The sequence below is a fragment of the Perognathus longimembris genome, chromosome 15 (assembly GCF_023159225.1).
Source record: "Perognathus longimembris pacificus isolate PPM17 chromosome 15, ASM2315922v1, whole genome shotgun sequence".
Classification (NCBI taxonomy): Eukaryota; Metazoa; Chordata; class Mammalia; order Rodentia; family Heteromyidae; genus Perognathus; species Perognathus longimembris.
The window spans coordinates 44,923,643-44,942,610 of record NC_063175.1 but is presented as its reverse complement, the minus strand read 5'-3'; the positions used below and the strand labels follow the sequence as shown (position 1 = coordinate 44,942,610).

Here is an 18,968-nt window from a genome sequence, read left to right as displayed (position 1 = left end):
ACTAAATAAATCCTTGCGTTTTAAAACTTAAAAAAAAAAGAAATCCAAAGGAAAAACAGAAGTCTCTGAGCTTAAGAGTAGCACATAAAACTTTCTCCAATGACAGCGGCCATCACTGCTCTTTTGCACCAATCTCCACGGTTCCGTCCTTGGGCGATGAGTGCAACGTTGTGCAGTGGGTGCAAGCTTGGCAGGCCTGGCTGGTATCCAGGCTCCTCCCAGGAGCCGCCTGGTGCTGGACTCTGCCCTGCACCCGCCCGGTGGGGCGGAGCCCAAGCTGCAGAGGGTGGCTGAACCCTCCACACCCAGGAGCTCACCGGGCAAAACCAGGCCTGGACCCCCGTGGTGAGCGCCCTGCAAGGTAAGGCGGGCCCCAAAGACCCACTCATCAGGCCCCTGGGGCGCGCCAGCCAGGTGGATGGGTGTTCAGGTCCCCTGGAATGGGGGGGGGGGGAGGGGTCCCCAGGGGAACTCCACTCACCAAGGGCATTTCCTGGAAAGGGATCTTAATAAAGCCTTTATTTCCCTCCCGGGAAAAGCTCAGATTCCTCAGGCCAGAAGTTCTTCCCCCTTTGGGAAGAGTCGGGAGAGTTGTTCCCCACTCCCCACCCTCTAAAGGAGCCACTTTCTCCTTAGCACCTACTGTCTGATTATTTAGGCGTTTGTAATCCAATCCTTTTGTATGTGGTTCGGAGGATCTCAGCCTGCTTATTTCAGGGGCCCTGGAGAAAAGCCCCTGTGGAGAAAGGATGCCACTGGGAAACTCCAGAGGTGTTAGCCTCCCCGTTAAGTAGGGGTGCTATGCTGTCCTTCCTTCCCGCCCTCTGGCTCTAGTGGGCACAAGTGGGGCGCGTGCCCAGCCCACCTGGGCAGTTTCTTGCTATTTCTGTTGACTTGGGCATCTTAGGAATTTCGAGCTGGGGGGTACAGAGCTTTGCAGGGGAGCAGTATTACCATAGCCGGGGCCAGGGTGTAGATTTTAGACTGGTTGGTGGCATGGCTGTGACTTTTCAGCCTCTTTTAGAAAGACAATGAGAAATAAATGATCCAGTACAGACATTAGAACATGCGACCACCATTGAAGTTCTGTGTGTTCTCTCAGGGCTGTTTCATTCCATGACTCAGACTTTTCCTTCCAAGTATAATAAAGACGAGGTGAAGAGAAGTTAAAGCAAAAAGGGAAAAGCTGTCTGTGCAACAGGGAAAGGACCATCTGCCCTTCTGATCTTACCTCATGCTATTAAATATTCAGCTGTATGGAAGACTGGTTTTCCAGAAACTTGAGCTGGGCTGGAGGGTCAGGTGCCTGGGTGCACACAATTGGTGCTGTTGTTAAGGAGGCTGGCTGCCCTCCTTCCCCAGCCCCCTCCCTTGAGTGAAAGGCCCCAAATGCACAGGAATTTCTGCTTCAGGCGGGCAAGTCGCCCATTGTGACTTCTCCACTACCTCCTGAAGGAATGAGGACAGGTAGGTTATTCTTGCTGCGGTGAACATCACAAGACGTTTTAACTTTTTGTCAGCACTGCATAATGCCACTTGATCCCTTTTCGTAACTAGACAGAAAATTTGAAATTCACACAGACCTTATTTTGTTAATTACTAATAAGCATGTTATTTGTTGGTGAATTACTGAGAGTGTACTCAATAGTGGACTTGAGTAACAATGCAGATTTTAGCCAAAGCTTTTCAAATGTGAGCAAGCTAGATTTGACTGAGAAAGAAAAGGACTGAAGATTTTGCAGAGAATAAAGGAAGCCTTTTAAATGGCATTTCAAATCCCTTGAACTGTCATATTTTCATCAACATTATATATCTGCCTAGCGATGGAAGAAATTCACAATGGAAAATTTTTACTGTGTATTTGATAACATGTTTAGCAAAATTTACTTTAAAAAATAATCCCAAACACAGACATCTTCATGAGTTTGGAAGACTCAGGAAGGTGATTGTAATTGCAAGTTCTAAGCCAATGGCCCAACTCCAAGGACCCTTATAGTCACGTCTGGACCACTCATTCCGGTATGTCAGATAGAGATGAGTAATGATGAAAGTTAGAGAAAGGGGATTTATTACACTGCTTGTGCATGTGTTGGGCAGTGGGAAAGTAATAATTGCAGCTTATTCTTGGTATACAGATATGAGCTACATGTTTATAGAGGAACAACTGGGTAGGAGAGGGAAGCATATGGTCCCAGTAACAGTGTAGTTTGCTTAGTCGATTATAATTTCAGTTCTGGTTCTTTGAGGGGGTCTGGGGAAATTGTTGTTGCTGTCAGAACTTGAGAGGAGCAATCTGGCCACAATAAGACAGTCATTGTTATCTGTGTGGCAGCTTCAACTCTCCTGACGAGCCATAAGGTTCATCAGTCCTGTCCTTTCTGGGTTTCAAGGTGACTTCAAGGTGACTGTAGGTGATAATTGCTCAGAACAAAGACAGATACAAAATGAAGGAATGTAGGCCAAACTTTCATCTTCCTGATTAGTTACCATTTGTCAGCCCAGCTTGGTGCTTTTCAGCAAAAGCAGTTTCTAGTTTTTCTTGTGGTATGTGTATGCACCTACAATTGTAGAAAATGTTTGTGGATTTATGGGTCTATTCGCACATTCATTGGGCCAGAAATTGTGGAATGCTTGTTGTACAGAGCACTGTGAGACACACTGCCATCTTGTTACATACAATTGGAATCTTCCAGGACATGTCAATACCATAGATGGGAAACTACATCAGTGATCATTCTTGCAATTTTGGCTGATACCTCTAGATTAGTTTCAACTCACATATTCCCTTACATAGATTTGAATAGTCAAATAATCAAATTTTAAAACCACTTCCATGTTGTTCTGGTATGTAGTTTTAATTTTCTTGTATAAACTGCATGAAGAATTTAGAAATCTTATCTTAGGTTTAATATTATTAAATATTGAAATATTAAGCTTCAAATAGCTATTAATTATACACCAATTAAATGAAAATGAAATTTGTAATTGTGGATATTGGTAATTTGGGGGAGAAGGGAAAAGGATGAACAAAAGCCTTAAATCTGACAAAAATTTCTACCTATTAAATTGTTTTTTTCTTATAATTAGAAAATAAATGCCAACAACCATATTTACCCCCAGAGAAAGACTATCCAAAATGTATTTAGTTTGTATGCTGTGTTTTTTTTTTCCTTAAAAAAATACCAATTTGCTGGCAGGCATAATTTACATCCCATAAAAAACCTCAGTGTGTAATTCAATGACATTTACTAAAAATACGAATTTGTTCATCCGTTACAACACCCTGATTTTTGATCATGTCATTATTTCTCCCAATCTAGCCACCAATTCCACCTTCATCCCCACACAACTACTAATCTACTTTTGCTCTCTAATTTATATTTGCTTTTCTGTGCATACAAGTGAAATCATACCACATTTGGCCTTTAGCATCTGACTTCTTTCACGTACACTTAAGTTTTTGAGGCTGGTCTAGATGGTAGCATCTCTCCCATGGGTCCATTGTACTGTTAACTGGTCTTCATTCCATGATAGCTATACCACACTATGTCCTATTACTTGGTGGGCATTTCTGGAATTGCATTCAAATAGTATTTTATTCGGGCTCTGTGATACCAAAATTTGAAATGACTGATACAAAATTAACTCCTTATTTGATGCTTTGATTCTCTACTATGGCAATTTTAAACTTCTGGGTTTCATAGTTTGTAGACACAAATGCAATTTGAACTGCCAAACATTTGTCTAAAGTGCCTACATATTTTGTATTCTCTTCATCAGTAGACATGAGTTCCAGCAGCTCTGCCCCCATCAATACTTGGCATTATCTTTCCCTTCTCTGTGGCTCATTTTTAAATGAAGTAAACTAGTTGGAAGACTCTAGAAAACTATAGATAGTTTATGATTTCTATTTGCTCCTAAAATATTTTGTAAATCCACACAAGAAAATTTCCCAAAGGTAGTATGCAAATGTTGCAAGTGAAACTGCTATGTAATAAGATACACTCTGTATTGCAGTTATAGATATGTGCCATTGACTTCTTGTTATATTTTCTTCACTGACAAATCATAGTTGGCTTTTGGGTTTATCCAATTATTGAGAACTTTAGAGCAGTAGAAATGATCACTTGAGTCCATGAGGAAGGATTGGTAAGAGGACAGTTGAGATTAGGCATTTTCACTTTCAAATAATATCCATGTTATGATATAAATATAATTATTACTTTTAATATACACTATGTTGATACTCCATGAAGTACTTTTATATTATTATTATTATTATTATTACTACTACTACTATTTTTGGGTGCTGGACCTGGGGCTTGAACTCAGGGAAGATCTGGGACTATCCCTGAGATTTTTTTGCTCACAAGTAGCATCCTATTACTTGAGCCACAGCTCTTCTTAGGGATGTTTTGCTGATGAATTGGAGGTAAGAGACTCACGGACTTTCCTACCTAGGCTGGATTTCAACCATGATCCTCAGGTCTCAGCCTCCTGAGTAGTTAGGATTACAAGCTTGAGCCACTGGTACCTGAATATTTTTGATATTTTTATTATTTTAAGTTCTGTTTTCTTATGAATCAAGATACTTTCAAAAGCCCAAGGAGTTCATTCAGCCTGCATCTGTATTTGTGTGGTGATTACTAGAAGCGGAGCTATGGCATGCTGATAAAACACTCGCTTCTCAAGAATTACTATTCAGCATATATTAGTTGTACAAAGAGGTTTTGTTATGATATTTCTATATATGCATATAGTAGTCACCCATCAAATTCACCACATCTTTTATCCTTGTTTTATCTTCTCTCTCCTTTTAAAACAATTTTAACAGGTCTCATTGTTGTGTTTTCATACATGCACTTAAAGTATCATGCAGTACCTTTAAGGCATTGTCTCAGTTAATTTACACATACCCCTTTGAGGAATTGCACATTCTCACTGAAATTTTTTCAGATGATAAGTTGAAGCCTTGAGGGTTCAAATAGTTTCCCATGGCTGCCCAGCTTAGGTAAGGAGGTAGAAAAGCATCTTGTAGGCAGCACCAACTGAACCCCAAGCTCGTGCTTTTAAGCCAGGTAGCCGTATAGTCCACAGCTAAGACTCCTGAAGCACCTACCCAGATCTTACATCAGCAGTTCCTTGACTATGATTTGATGACTTACTTTGCAATACTTGATTTCTGTAACTTGAGGCTTCAAAATTCTCTCCAAATGTAAGCCAATGGCCAAGTGGTGGGCTGAAAAGAGTTACCATGTTCATGGGAGACAGTCTATTGACTCATGATCATTTGTGTGATTTGTACCGCTTTACAGGTTGGTCACTGAATTTGTAGTTGACTGACACTTCCAGCTGCTTGTCAAACTACACTAGACAGAGTGTTTCATTACAAAGACATCTGGAGTCAGTTTGTCTGGATGCAGGGGTAAAACTCCAACCTTGAAACACATCATTTCTCTGTGCCTTAGTTTCATTATACATGTACTGAAGATTGCACCAATGTGGTAATGATGCTTTCTGACAATACTATGGAAGGTTAAGTTTTTTGGTAAACATCACAGTGAATTATCAATAGTATATATCTGTGCATGTGCTCTCACCAATATTTCAACTCTTTTTCTTTCAAGAAAGTAGCTTTTGTCTCATATTTCAGAGTTTTCTATAGGATTAGCTACAATGGGGATTGATGCATGCATACAAATGAGTGGCACATGGTCAAATGAAATAGACTTTTAAGAATATTTTAGACAGTGCCTTGCAAATAGAAGTGGAGTTTATGTTGACATTTGTGAATAGAAGTGGAGTTTATGTTGACATGCATGCCTTTGGTGGTCTGTAATCATTTTCAGGTAAACTGCAGTCACCTGAGATTTAACCAGCTGACACTGGATGTCACCATTGTGCTGTGCAAGGCAGCTGCTGCAGAACAGGTGTGTGATTAAATAAGTGGGACATAGCGTTTTTCTCCAAGATCTTGGAGATATGTTAGCTTCCCCATCCTCTATTATTTAATCAACCTGTGATATTTCTGTTGTAATTCACTTTTCTAGTTTCCAGTACTTAAGTCCACAATATGATAGGAACCATGACAAAGAAACAGTACTGAGCTCACAGCGGAGGAACCATACAGTGAAAACAGACCTGTGTTCCAACCAATCAAGATGCTGGTTGAGAACCAGTATAAATGGCCAAATGACTTGACAGATGGCTCTCAGTACTGATGGGAGTTGAATAACTCAGTATGGAACTTGCAAAGACACCTTCAATAGTTGAGCAAGATTAGGCTTACAGGAAGAATAAATGAGGGCCCTCCTGTTGCTAACACTAGCCACCACTGCTCACCTTTCTACCATTTGGCAAGAAGTACCACCCTGTGCCACACTATCCATTTCCTAACTGGTAACTTCTTTTCACCTTCCGCAGCTTCACCAACGTAGCTGGCTAATCCCTAGGGCCATTTCTAGAGTGTACCCTCAGCTGCTGGGTCTAGGCGCTGGGCTGTCTGGGTTCCAGCTAAAGCGACAGGAAAAAAATGAGCCAGGGACCTGAAGGACTCATGTTCACTTCTCAGATTTGCATCTGGGAAGAAGTATCAGGGGTTAGATAGGTACACAAACCAATCAGCCACCATAATGCTCTTCAGTCAGAAGCACAGGAGTGGCTGAGGATGGTACTGGGCTATCTTCTGGGATTTCTGGCTCCCTGTCTAGATGAACCATGTAGCATTTGACAGATCCATAGAATGTGCTAGAGGCTTCCTGTCTTCCAACCCCTGAGAGATCAGCCAAGCCATAACAAGATTTCTTTTAATGTGACAAATGGAAGTCTGTAAATATTCCAGACTACTTTGTGGGGGAGAGACAAATGGAGAAGGAAAGAACCTTGTGACATAAAAAAATTAAGACAAGACAAGGCTGCCCTGGGGGCCGTGAAATTCTTAGTGTACTACTCTAGCAAACTCCAGCCTCTCCTTTGCTTCTATCTTTCCTGGACTCCACTTTTCTAGTTAGTCACTATCTAAAATAACCTTTATCTCCCTAATCATCATCCAGTGCCCTCTTTCCAGGCCTGCTTCCTTCACTGCTAGTCACTAACATTTCTTCCTTTGATCATTTCCTTGATGCCCTGATTTTCTTCATTATTTGCCCCAGGATGTCTACCACATTTGTTACTCCCGTGGGTCTTCCCCTGTACTGAAATCCTATGGAAACAAGGTCTTCAGCCGCTCTGCCTGTAGCCTAAACCTAACACAGTGGTGTTCAGTAAATATTTACTACCGAAAGGCTGCATCAGGGCTAAGAATGGAAATGCCTTTGTTATGATCTCTGGACTATAAACAGTCCTCGGAAAGTTTCCTGGGCTGTTCTAGTTACATCTACAGTGACCCTGTTTTCTAGACCTTTACTATGGTGTTCTGAGGGTACTACTCTGAACACATTCCAGCCTACTTCTGAGACAGTGGCTTCATTCTCTTTCAGTCACATTCAGAGATGAGCTATTGGAGCTTAGAACTCCAACTTATGAATCTGAAGGGAGGTGAGAAGATTCACCTTCCAACGAAGTGTTATTTGTGTTTATGCCATAAAATAGTGTCGTGGGTTTAGTTACAGTATCGTGGATGTCTAATGATGTGTTGGTTGATCACCCAGAATACAATTTACAATGATAAATATGCTTCACTGTATAGGTTGTAAATGATTCATTAGATATTGGTATCATTGGTTAGGGATGTTGACAAATTATTGATGCATTAGCAATAAAAAAAAATCATCACTATGGATTTGTTAGTCTGAAAATCCCCTAAAGCAAATTTTCCTTTATGACACAGCTCAGACTGCAGACTATTAAAAATATTACCTGGTTCCCCCGTGCAGGGAAGAAAACCATGCAGACTGCTTGTCAGTGTTAATTATGGATAATGGTCTCATATTTTATTTAATCATTTGACAAATGTGCAAATCATTTATTATGTATTATATGTGCTTAAGTGCTTGACAAATATTAACTCACAAACAACCCCATGTTGGTTATTATGATCAATAATTCATATTATCTGCATTTTACTGTGAATATAACTAAGGCCCAGAGAAGGTAAGGAACTTGCTGAGGGTGACACAGTTTACTTTCAACAGAAGGAAGCTGTGAAACTAGGCAGGTCACCATTGAATCTTTCAGCTGTAGGAGCCTCTTCCTTTGAAGAAAGCTTCATGGAACAAATCAGTATGTGGCAGAGCATAGGAGAGTTTTTTGGCTGAAGTTAAGGTGATACAGCCCTATTTGAAAAACTCCTGATTTACAAATTACCTCCTCTTGGCACAATGCCATACATATGTAAGCTGTCTTCGATCCATTCTAGCTTAAAACAAATAAAGCCTTTCTTCACTTTAATTAACTGATTTGTGCTTCATTTTGGAAATTTTATCTGCCTAATCTACTTCTGGCTGAAATAAAATGCTAACAGAGATTTTCCCCAGGATGGTAGCGCCATATGGTGATTTGGATCTTGCTGCCTTGTGTCCCCTTGGGTTTCTTTCTACAAATCTGAGCTCTGGGCACAAAAGTTTTTCTGAACCAGAATGAAATGTGGAATGTCATTCTACAAGGATACAGTTAGAAGTAAAACTTTGCAACCAGATAGGCTTGATCTACCTGGTCTGTGTGGGCTGCTTGTCTTCTGTGGTTAGTAAGAAAATAAAGAGGAACAGTGATGTTATAATTTCTTGTCCTTCTGTAACTAGGCTTTAAAAATACACTAAAAAAAAGGTATTAACCCCGTCTTAATAAGCACGTAAATGAGGCTAAGTTGTTATGTAGCCTGTTTAACCAGCAAGGGGAAAAAAGGCGAGGTTTTTGAGGGAAAAAAATATTGAGAATATTTTAGTAGAGAGTAAGAAAAATTCTTTGGTATTAAAAATAAGAGAAGCTTGATGCAGGTGGCTCATGTCTGTAACCCAACACCTAGGAGGCTGAGATCTGGGAATTGAGACCAGCCCTAGAAATGGAGATGTGGCTCAAATGGTAGAGCATTAGGCCTTGGATACAAAAGGAACAAGAGCCCCATGCCTGGAGTTCAAGTTCTGGCATGCACATACACAAAGGTACACACACACACAAAGGTACACATAAAGGTACAAGTATATTTTAGGATGCATGATACAAGGACCAAGTGATTATTAAATTAATGAAGGCTTGGGTGAATGCAGTGGGGAATTTTCCAAAGAGTGATTCGCTCCTATGATGAAAATACCTCTTCTTATTTGTTAATGAGCACAATGCATTAGGTACCAGAGAGAGAGAGAGAGAGAGAGAGAGAGAGAGAGAGAGAGAGAGAGAGAGAGAGAGAGAGAGAGAGAGAAGAAAAATAAAAATAAATTAAAAATTAAAAAATATGAGGTCGAAGATTGAACAAGAGCAAGAAACTCAACCTAAACCAGATTGATTTTTTCACTGGCCTCTGATTTCCCATGGCTCAGCTCCCATTCCCTAACCCGGGGATCAAGGAACTTTTCCTGGAAAGCACCGGACAGTAAACATTTCAGGCTTTGCTTGCTATGTACTTTCTCTGTCACAATTGCCCAGCTCTGCTGTTTGCAGAATCAAAGCCTCAGGCGCCCTGGGCAGACATGGCATGGTTGTGTTGGAGTACGACTTCATGGATGAACACCAAATTTGAGCTTCATTTCTTTTCATTTGTCATGAAATATTATTCATTTTTGAGCCCTTCAAAGAAAGTAAGAACACAGTGCTAGGCTGTCAAATAGGTGTGGGATCACCGCCTGGCCTGCCTAACCTCCTCAGAGTTTCCCAACATATTACAATTTTGTTTTTGTCTGAAAGAGTGTGTTGTTTGCTTTGGAAGTTTAAATATGATTTTGGATCGAATTTTTTAATCCTGAAAAAGACATCCAGGAACCAGAGGGGATTATTTCTTTCCACATGTTCGGCACAAGAGGAATAGCGGAGTTGTTCTGCCAAGGCAAAGTCAGTGGAAACAAATAGAAGCCGCAGCTACCAGAAAGAGGATTTATAATGAAATGGAAAAGTCTTGGCCTGCTCTGTCAATTTCATTGATGATTAAAGGATAAGTACGGGATTCTACGGTGTCTCTAGAGACTCTCTGAGGCTGGTAAATGTAAAACTTCTCTATGTCTTTAGCATGGCTAGATTGTCTGTCTGTCTGTCTGTCTATTTAACATCTGTCATCTATATTGTTTGATTATTGGTTTGTTTCTCTTTGGGAAAGCCAAGTTCAGTAGGATGGAAACAACCTTGAAATTGGTGTCAGAAAAACCCAGGTTGGAATTTGGGCTCTTGTTTGTTTCACTCTCATCTGAGTAAGTTAGCATCACTATGGCAGTTTTACCTCTCATCAGTAAAGTGAGCCTAATAATTCTATTAAATATGCCCTTTGTATAATAGTTTATTGCTTTTTAATTGTAAAAATTTTAGACAAAACCAAAACAGAGGAGTATGAATACTATTTGCTTACCATTCCACCTCAACAGTTACCTGTATTTTGCTGACCTTCTTTTTTTATCATTATCACCACTCTTAATTTTTTCTACCTACCATTCTAAAGCAGTGCCTGATGTTCTAGCCTTTAATCTACAAGTATTGTAGCAGGAAAATTTAACTGATAGGCTCTTCTAACAGAAATCTAGAATTTCATTATAGCAAGCAAAATATCAAGGATTCTACACTATCAACTTTTTCCAATCAGTCTTAAAATGCCTTTATATAATTGGTTTATTGATGGCAGGATCTAAAAATATTCATGTACTGCAATTGGCCTTAAGTCTCTTAAGACTTTACTCAAGACAGTTTTTAGTTTTACTTAAATCAGTTAGTAATGTCTTTCTGATTAATGTGTTTGTCATTAAACTTTCACCTAATGTTTTTAACTTTTGTAGATGATTGTTGCTTAGAGCTATTATTCCATAAAGAGGTTTTTAAAGTGTACCAATCCATTTTAATTTCTTAACTTTAGGGAAACTTTCTCTTGTCAACTGAAATATAGTCCATGTAGAAAGACAAAATAAATGCTTATTGTTTTCCATTTCCCTCCTTCCCTCCCTCTCTCCCTCCTTCCCTCCCTCTCTCCCTCCTTCCCTTCCTCCCTCCCATCCCACCTCCCTCCCTTCCTTCTTTCCTTCCTCTCCCCCTCCCTCCTTCCTTGCCTCCTTCCTTCCCTTCCTCTATTTCACCTTCCTTTTCCTCCTTCTTCCCTCTGTCTTTCTGGATCTTTCTCTTCCTCCCTTCCCTTTCTCTTTTCCTTTTTTGGTTTTTGTCAGTTTTTACTACAATTGTGGTCTATTTCCATTCAGATGTTGCCTTCTGAACTTCCCAGGGAAGATGAGTAGGGATGTGGGGATGGTTTTCACCTAGCATTAAGTCAGGGATTTAGGATTTTTGGTGTATTAATCCATCACAGTCATTTTTTTTTTCTTCAGGATAGCTTTTATGTCTTGATTAAGCAATATTTTTTTCAATTTTTTTTTGGTCGTTAGTATGATATCATAGCTTAGATTGACTTTATAGATTTGTTGGCCAGGACCTGAAACAGCCAAAAGTCCCTGGTATTTTATAGAGGGATATAATATATAAATTATAAAGAGTGCTAATTACTACCATTTCTGGGTGTTCAGTGGATAGTGGTAGAATGAATATACTTTGAAGACATTATTTTACACTGATAAATCCAGATCAGATTGTAAATTTTTTACCTAAAAATTTCATTTTATAGTACTGGTACTAAGATTTGAGCTTGGAGCCTTATGCCTTTGCTTGTCATTTTTATTCAAGGCTTGCCATCTACCATTTTAGTCATCCTTCCACCTCCAGCATTTTGCTGGTTAATTGGAGATCAGAGCTTCATGGGCTTTCCTTCCCAGGGTTGGCTTGGAACTGCTATCCTCAGATCTCAGCCTCCTGGGTAGCTAATGTTACAAGTGTAAGCCACCAGAGCCTGGGTCTTTTCCTTTTATGACTTTGTTTTACAGTTATTTCAAATATTTGTATGGCTCTGTCTCTGTCTCAGAACTATGTAATAGAATAAGAGAGGAATCTCTTATTCATATTTGTCATTTTTTCTTGTAGAAAGTAGGACATTATCTATTATTCACCATGCTTTTTAAAATTGAGTAATACAAACTAAAGATGAATCCACAGCAGTAATTTGTTCAACCAATCTCGTTTGTGTGTGTGCCACTACTGGGGCTTGAACTCATTGCATGGGTGCTGTCCCTGACCTTTTGTGCTCAAGGCTAGCACTCTACCACTTGAGCCAAAGCTCTACTTCCATATATATACACACACACCTATATATACATACATATATATGTAAAAAATATATTTTAAAAATAGCTAATTGAAATTAAGAGTCTCACAGACTTTCCTGCCTGGGCTAGCTTTGAACCATGACTTTCAGATCTCAGCCTCCTAAATAGCTAGATTATAGGCATGAGCCACCAGTACCTGGCTTTGGGCATTTGAATGTTTCCAGTTTTTGGCTGTTATGACAGTTCTTCAGTAGATATCCTTAGCATTTATAGACTATATATAAGTACATGTACACACAGTGTAGTTTTATTGTCATTGTATTTTCTATTCAGCACACATTTATCAAACAGTGTGCTAGAACATGAAGTCTCTGATACTTAAGGTTTGCAGTTAAGATAGTGCTGAAGTAAGAGAAATTTCACATTTTTTCTCTTGGGTTATTTCATTTCAATTTTATTATCATTATGATTAGTTTTTGCTGTATTGAAATTTGAAATCAAGGCCTTGTGCTTGCTCTGCTTGCTTGTTTGTTTGGTACTGTACCACTTGATCAAAACTACCATCCAATATTTAAATTTGAAATTATATAGTTTCAGATGTTGCTTTCACATTAAATTGACTTAAGGGTATTAATTGATATCAGTGATTTATAGCATTTTTTTCAAGGTTCTGGAATTTGAACTCTAAACTTTATGTCTGTGAGGCAGGTGCCCTACCACTTTAGTCTTGCCTAAGTTCTTTTGGTCTCATTGTTTTCTGATTAAAGTCTTGCATTTATACCCAGATTAACTTGGATTGTGATCTTCCTATTTATTGTTCCACCTAATGAGGGTGACAGGTGCATGCTATCACATCCAGCATTTTATTGGCTAGGAAGAGATCTTGTGAGCCTCTTTCTTGGGGCTGCCTTTGAGATATTATCTTTCCAATCTCTTCCTCTTGGTAGTGACTTAAATTGTTGCCTATATTTACATGGTAGTTTGTGAACCACAGGATTATACAATAAATAATCTATTTTCCTAAAGCCAGAATTCACAATGACAACAGTAAAGGTGACTACAGAAGTTCCCCCGAGAAGTATAATAGAAGATAATTTTGCTGTGTATGAGTCTACATCGGCACACATTACGGAAGAAACAGAATATGTGAGAAAGGTATATGGGTATGAGAAATCATCTTGTATGATATGATTGTTGTAGATAAATTCTGATATGATTTAATGGGCTTGTTTCCTTCTCTATAGCCCATGTTTAAAAAAAAAACCACAAAACTGAATCTGAAACTTCAACACATGCTTGGCCATTGCTCTTCAGGGTTTGAATTTGACCCTATACATTTGAAATAAAATGATTTTATTCAATCTCTCTGTAAACCTGAAGAATGGGCCAGGAGTGTTAGGAACACCCATTAGTACTTATTTTGTCCCACATCATTTCCGGCTGGATGCCCCATGTCTTTATCATAGGGCTGATACTGCATTCCCAAGGTGATGTTTATATTTCCTGCTGAGTCTCTCTTCCTTACCTTGTCCCTTGTTGCAGTTCAGGGTAGGTATTGCCAGTGGCTGCATTTTGGCATGCTACCTCATGTGAATCTTTGGAGGATGATAAGGGCTAACAAAAGAAGGCATTTATATGAACTGTTCTTTAGAGGAGATGGAGAAATTCTAATATTGCTAATTCATAATTTGGTCAGGTCAACTAATTAAATTACTTTTGAGTGCCTTACAATTCCATAGGTCATTAAGACATCTTGGCTTATAGTTCATGCATAAATCTATATGATCTCTTCTTATTTAGTATTCTGTGGTAAATTACTTAATAGTAATTATTTTCTAGCAATTAGTAGATAGTAATTATTTTGCAGTAATTACTAGTTAGTAATTATTTTGTAGTGATTACTAGATAGTAATTGTTTTATAGCAATTACTAAACAGTAAATTAGTATTAAATTACTATACAGACTAAATTGAACTTAATGCTTAGTATTAAGTATTAATTACTGAATAATAATTACCTGGCAGTATAATATTAATTTAAGTTATTGTATTTTAAGTTTGTCTGAAAAGAGATACCAGGACCAAATATTTATTTTCAGTGATCAAAACAATGTTAACATAAATATAATTTATCTTGATGTCAGTCCCTTAAATCTGACATTAAACTATATATATTGCTTTCTAGATAAATTGAGTAACCTGTAGCTAGTAAAGACAAAAACATTAACTATCTTACCAAAAGTGATTTTTTTCCTCCTCTAGATTCGAACTACTCTGGAAAAAATCCGAAATCAAATGTTTAAAGATGAAGTAGGACATAATAGCACCAATCACAAACTAGAGGCAAAGGTAATGAATCCAGCAACAAAAGTAGCATAAAACCACATAACTTTCCTTTATGTTAATAGAAATTGTCATGCTTGGAAGGTTTGAAGGATGAGTGATAAAATAGTTGTATGTAAGTAAAAGTGTTAACATCCCTAGGTTGAAATCATTAATGAGATCAGACTGTAATGGACAGCACTTGCTTGGACATTTTCAACAGAACTTAATCATGTGATGGGGTATGGGAAGATGTCAGACCAGCTACATTTCTCAGTGACAGACAAGGGTGAGAACTTGCGAGGTTCTCTGAGCTATTGCAGTGGATAGGTGTGTGTGTGTGTGTGTGTGTGTGTGTGTGTGTGTGTGTGTGTGTGTGTGTGTGTCTTTCCAGTTTGGTCACACAGTCCTACAGGCTTAAATAGGAGCTGCTTCCCAGCTTTCAAGAGTAGGTTTGTATAGATCTAATGTTGAGCAAACTCCACTTTTCCTTGTCTGGATTGTGCCAGCTTCAATCTCCTCTGAGCCAAGTGTACTCTGTCCAGTGTGGCCTCAGAGTACACTGGGACCTGGCCACAATTTGTAGACCGTTCTGTCATTCTCAGCCTTCCAATCTAACATGGCTAACCTCAGTTATTTTCTCAAATTTAGTGTTCTGGACCTAAAGATAGTATCTTGGGGAATGATAGAGAAGATTAAAAATAAAGTTATGACTATGTGGAGTTCTCAGAGACCTAACAGAGAACTCCTTGGACTTACTCACACAGGGTCCCGGAGATGACTGAGGCTGGTTGGATTAGCGGCCTCCAGCACTCCACCCCAGACCTCTTGACTCAGGCTTTGCATCAGATCCGTTGCCCAGTATCTCCTATGGTCACTAAACTTTGAGAAGCACCAGGTCCTTGTTCTTTGTAGCCACCAACCACGGCCAATAATCCAACTTCCCCAAGAGTTTTCCTGTCAAATGTTCTTTATTAAACTAAAGCAGGAAACAATTCCTAGTCTGTATATGATGAGAGAGAGTGTGGTCTGAGGTGTGGAGGATAAAATTCAATCTGTGGTAGAGTTATCATGAGGGAGGATATCACTAAGCTGCACTCTGTTCTGAAATTTATTTATATGAAAGTAATAGGTTGCAGTGGAAAGAATGTAGGTTTTATTATAAAGAAAACTTGGATCCTAATTTGTGTTACATAGTGATTGTTATAGGCAACACCCTGGGCTTGTTCAATCTCATCTTCAATTTTGTCATTTGTATAATGGGCAGAATGTGCCAGGTGCTGATGGCTCACGCCTGTAATCCTAGCTACTCAGGAGGCTGAGACCTGAGGATCACAAGTTGAAGCCAACCCTGGCAGAAAAGTCCCTGAGACTCTTATCTCTAATTAACCACCAGAAAATTGGAAGTGGAGCTGTGGCTCAAAGTGGTAGAGCATCAGCCTTAAGTGAAAGAGCACAGGGACAGTGCCCAGGCCCTGAGTTCAAGCCCCACGACAAAAATAATTCATCATCATCACCACAATCATCATCATCATCATCATCATCATCATCATCATCAAAATAAAGGGTAGAAAGTCACCTAATATTTTAACTACTCAAGAGTATATATGAAACATTGAAAAGATGACCCAATTCTTTATATAGATATTTAACAAATAAATATTATTATAATTGTAACATATGCATAAGTGAATACTAATTTTTCCACAATCTGCCCTTTGTCATGGCTGTCCATGAGCTCCTGCACTTACTTGCATCACAAACTCAGGTCTGGTACTCAGTTTCTGCATCTTTATTATAGACAGGATAAGTTATACACTTTCTAATTTCCTTTCTCTCCCCATATGTTTATGATTCCTGATGAGATGTATGCTCTAGGAATATTTTCAGTGAGCATGAGTTTGCAAAGAGTCGTAATGGCAGCAAGATTCTGTTCTGATTAAAAATTTAATAATATGAAATGATTGTAATGAAGCATCATTGAACCTTGAATATAAAGTATTCTAGCCATTAGATCAAATCATATATTAGTTTGTGATGCAATTATTTATGTGCATGACTTTAGATGATAAAAATAATCATCTCATGGCTTTTATTTATCTCCTAATCTATTTTTAATGGCATATCTGTGAGAAACACAAATGGTATCAAAGATGTAATTCTACCTCTTTTAGTATGAGAATCAAATTGAGCAAATGTAGAAGGAAGCTGCTTCATCTAAAATTTCCATTGATATTTGAGATTCCAAAGATTTTTGTGTGTGTATCTCACACACACACACATACACACACGCTTGCACATCCGCATGTGTAGACATAAATTATCTTTGACATAATTTGGGGTGATAACATTGTTGTCAAATTTCATAGAACAAAGGAGTAAGCCATTCTGAGCTTTTCTTATTTGTTCTTTTCAGCTCTATGAAAACATTCAAAATGGCTCTGATTCTAAAATAGACCCTTCTTGTGGCAGCTTCGACTTGCTCATGCAAAAATTGCAAGGAAAAGACCTGCAGCTGCTTGAGATGAACAAGGAGAATGAAGTCTTGAAAATCAAGGTATCATAACTAGAAGACAGTTCTGACTTTGTATGTCTACTGATCCAGATAAGAGATAAGATTGTTAGCATTTATGGATGGACAGAAGCGGAGACATTCACACACATGTGTAGGCCAACCCGTATGCTCACACATGTCATATTTTCATACATTTTCATACTTCACAACGTAAGCCTCACGGTTCTGTTTTGGAGATGACTTTCATTATTGAGGAAATCTCACAGAAGTTCAGCCGGTTTCAAATCTCAGTTTTGTAACATGAGTAAGCTCTAGAAGCCCTGGACCATGTTATACCTCTAGTTAACAGTGTTACATGGCATACTTACAAGCTTCTTTATGATAATAAAAATTCAAAGGCATTTGTATATTGCATTAATATTAATCATAACATTTATCGTCAAATTCTTCTCATCTATTGTTGAATACCTCCTATTTTCTCTGCAGCCCTGCAATGACTGTTTTGCAGCCATCTTTGATTATTTCCTCAGTTTAAATCCTTAAATGCTATAACCACACTTGAACATTATTGTTAGCAGACAATAATGAGAAAACGCTTGCACATACGTGGATAAGCGAATGGGGGCGCTGTGGAGTGCTCTGAAGGATGCCCTCTATCCATGGAAGACTGGTGCTCACAGTACATTGGCAGGGCCCACACAGATATATCTGCATTCACTGTCCCACCAAGTAAAGGCTTTCTCCTGTTTTCACTTTCCTCTTAACAAATAACAAATTGTACCACAACAGACTCTTAAAAAAAAAAAAAATGGACCATCCAATTGTCCTGCTCTTCACGCTCTCTGTTGGAAATGTCAAACATGCAGAGTGACTTTTTTCCCCTAGCTGGAAGCATCCAGAGAGGCAGGGGCAGCAGCTCTGAGAAACGTGGCCCAGAGATTATTCGAGAACTACCAGACACGAGCTGAAGATGCGAGGAAGCGGCACGAGGACAGCAAACATTTACTCCAGGTACCAGCTAGCAGCGGCCCACTAGAGAACTGACTCCACCCCTCACCAATCCAGTCCCTCTTGCTAGCCGACTTACCTGCGCAACAAGTCATGCGTAGCGGACTTACCTGCTTCGGGACAAAGCAGGGACCCACATAGCCAGCACCAGGGGCTCTTCCTTTGACTAACAATACGTCTAGATAAAGTTGCTTCTCTGGATCTCCAGAAGGGAAGCAGTGAGGCCAACAACTGGTTAAAAAATTATTTGAGTCCAAGGATACAATCATAATTTTAAAAATAATTAAAAAGTTAAAAACACATGTTTATATGTTTATATATTTAAAAATAAATACATGCAAACACACACATACCCATAGTTTTTATTTGCATTTAAATCTGAAACATTCCATGATCAGACCAACCAAGAAAAGTTAGAGGGCTGGGAATATGGCCTAGTGGCAAGAGCGCTTGTCTCCTACACATGAAGCTCTCGGTTCGATTCCCCAGCACCACATATATGGAAACGGCCAGAAGGGGCGCTGTGGCTCAGGTGGTAGAGTGCTACCCTTGAGCGGGAAGAAGCCAAGGGACAGTGCTCAGGCCCTGAGTCCAAGGCCCAGGACTGGCCACAAAAAAAAAAAAAGGAAAGTTAGAAACATGTCTATTAGAGGATTAGAAGAGGAAAAAGTGTGTTTGTGTGTGTATCTGTGCTTGCACACACATGCAAGTAGATGCATTTTTGCTGAAACTCAAAATATGAAACAGCTAGAAAAGGCGTTTGTTCATGCTGGGTAAGGGGCTAGGGCCCACCATCCAAGAGACACTCCCATGCTTTGGCCCGTGTGCTGATGGTTACAAACTCAC

General features: G+C 39.1%; 1 protein-coding gene across 5 annotated transcripts in view; it reads left to right on the top strand.

Moving 5' to 3' along the window:
* Positions 1-268: 268 nt before the first annotated feature.
* The window catches only part of Ccdc68 (coiled-coil domain containing 68), a 37,849-nt gene continuing 19,149 nt past the window's right edge, over positions 269-18,968 (top strand). Inside the window, exons 1-6 of one of the 5 annotated variants that reach the window (XM_048363193.1) lie at positions 332-361; positions 12,630-12,685; positions 13,305-13,433; positions 14,540-14,626; positions 17,016-17,156; positions 18,000-18,125. In XM_048363193.1, coding sequence (XP_048219150.1) covers positions 13,317-13,433; positions 14,540-14,626; positions 17,016-17,156; positions 18,000-18,125 — 471 coding nt within the window. In that variant the 5' untranslated portion in view covers positions 332-361; positions 12,630-12,685; positions 13,305-13,316. Of the gene's footprint in view, positions 362-6,211; positions 8,221-12,629; positions 12,686-13,304; positions 13,434-14,539; positions 14,627-17,015; positions 17,157-17,999; positions 18,126-18,968 lie in introns of those variants that run through there. The other 4 variants (XM_048363192.1, XM_048363194.1, XM_048363191.1 and 1 more) reach the window with 4 other exon arrangements.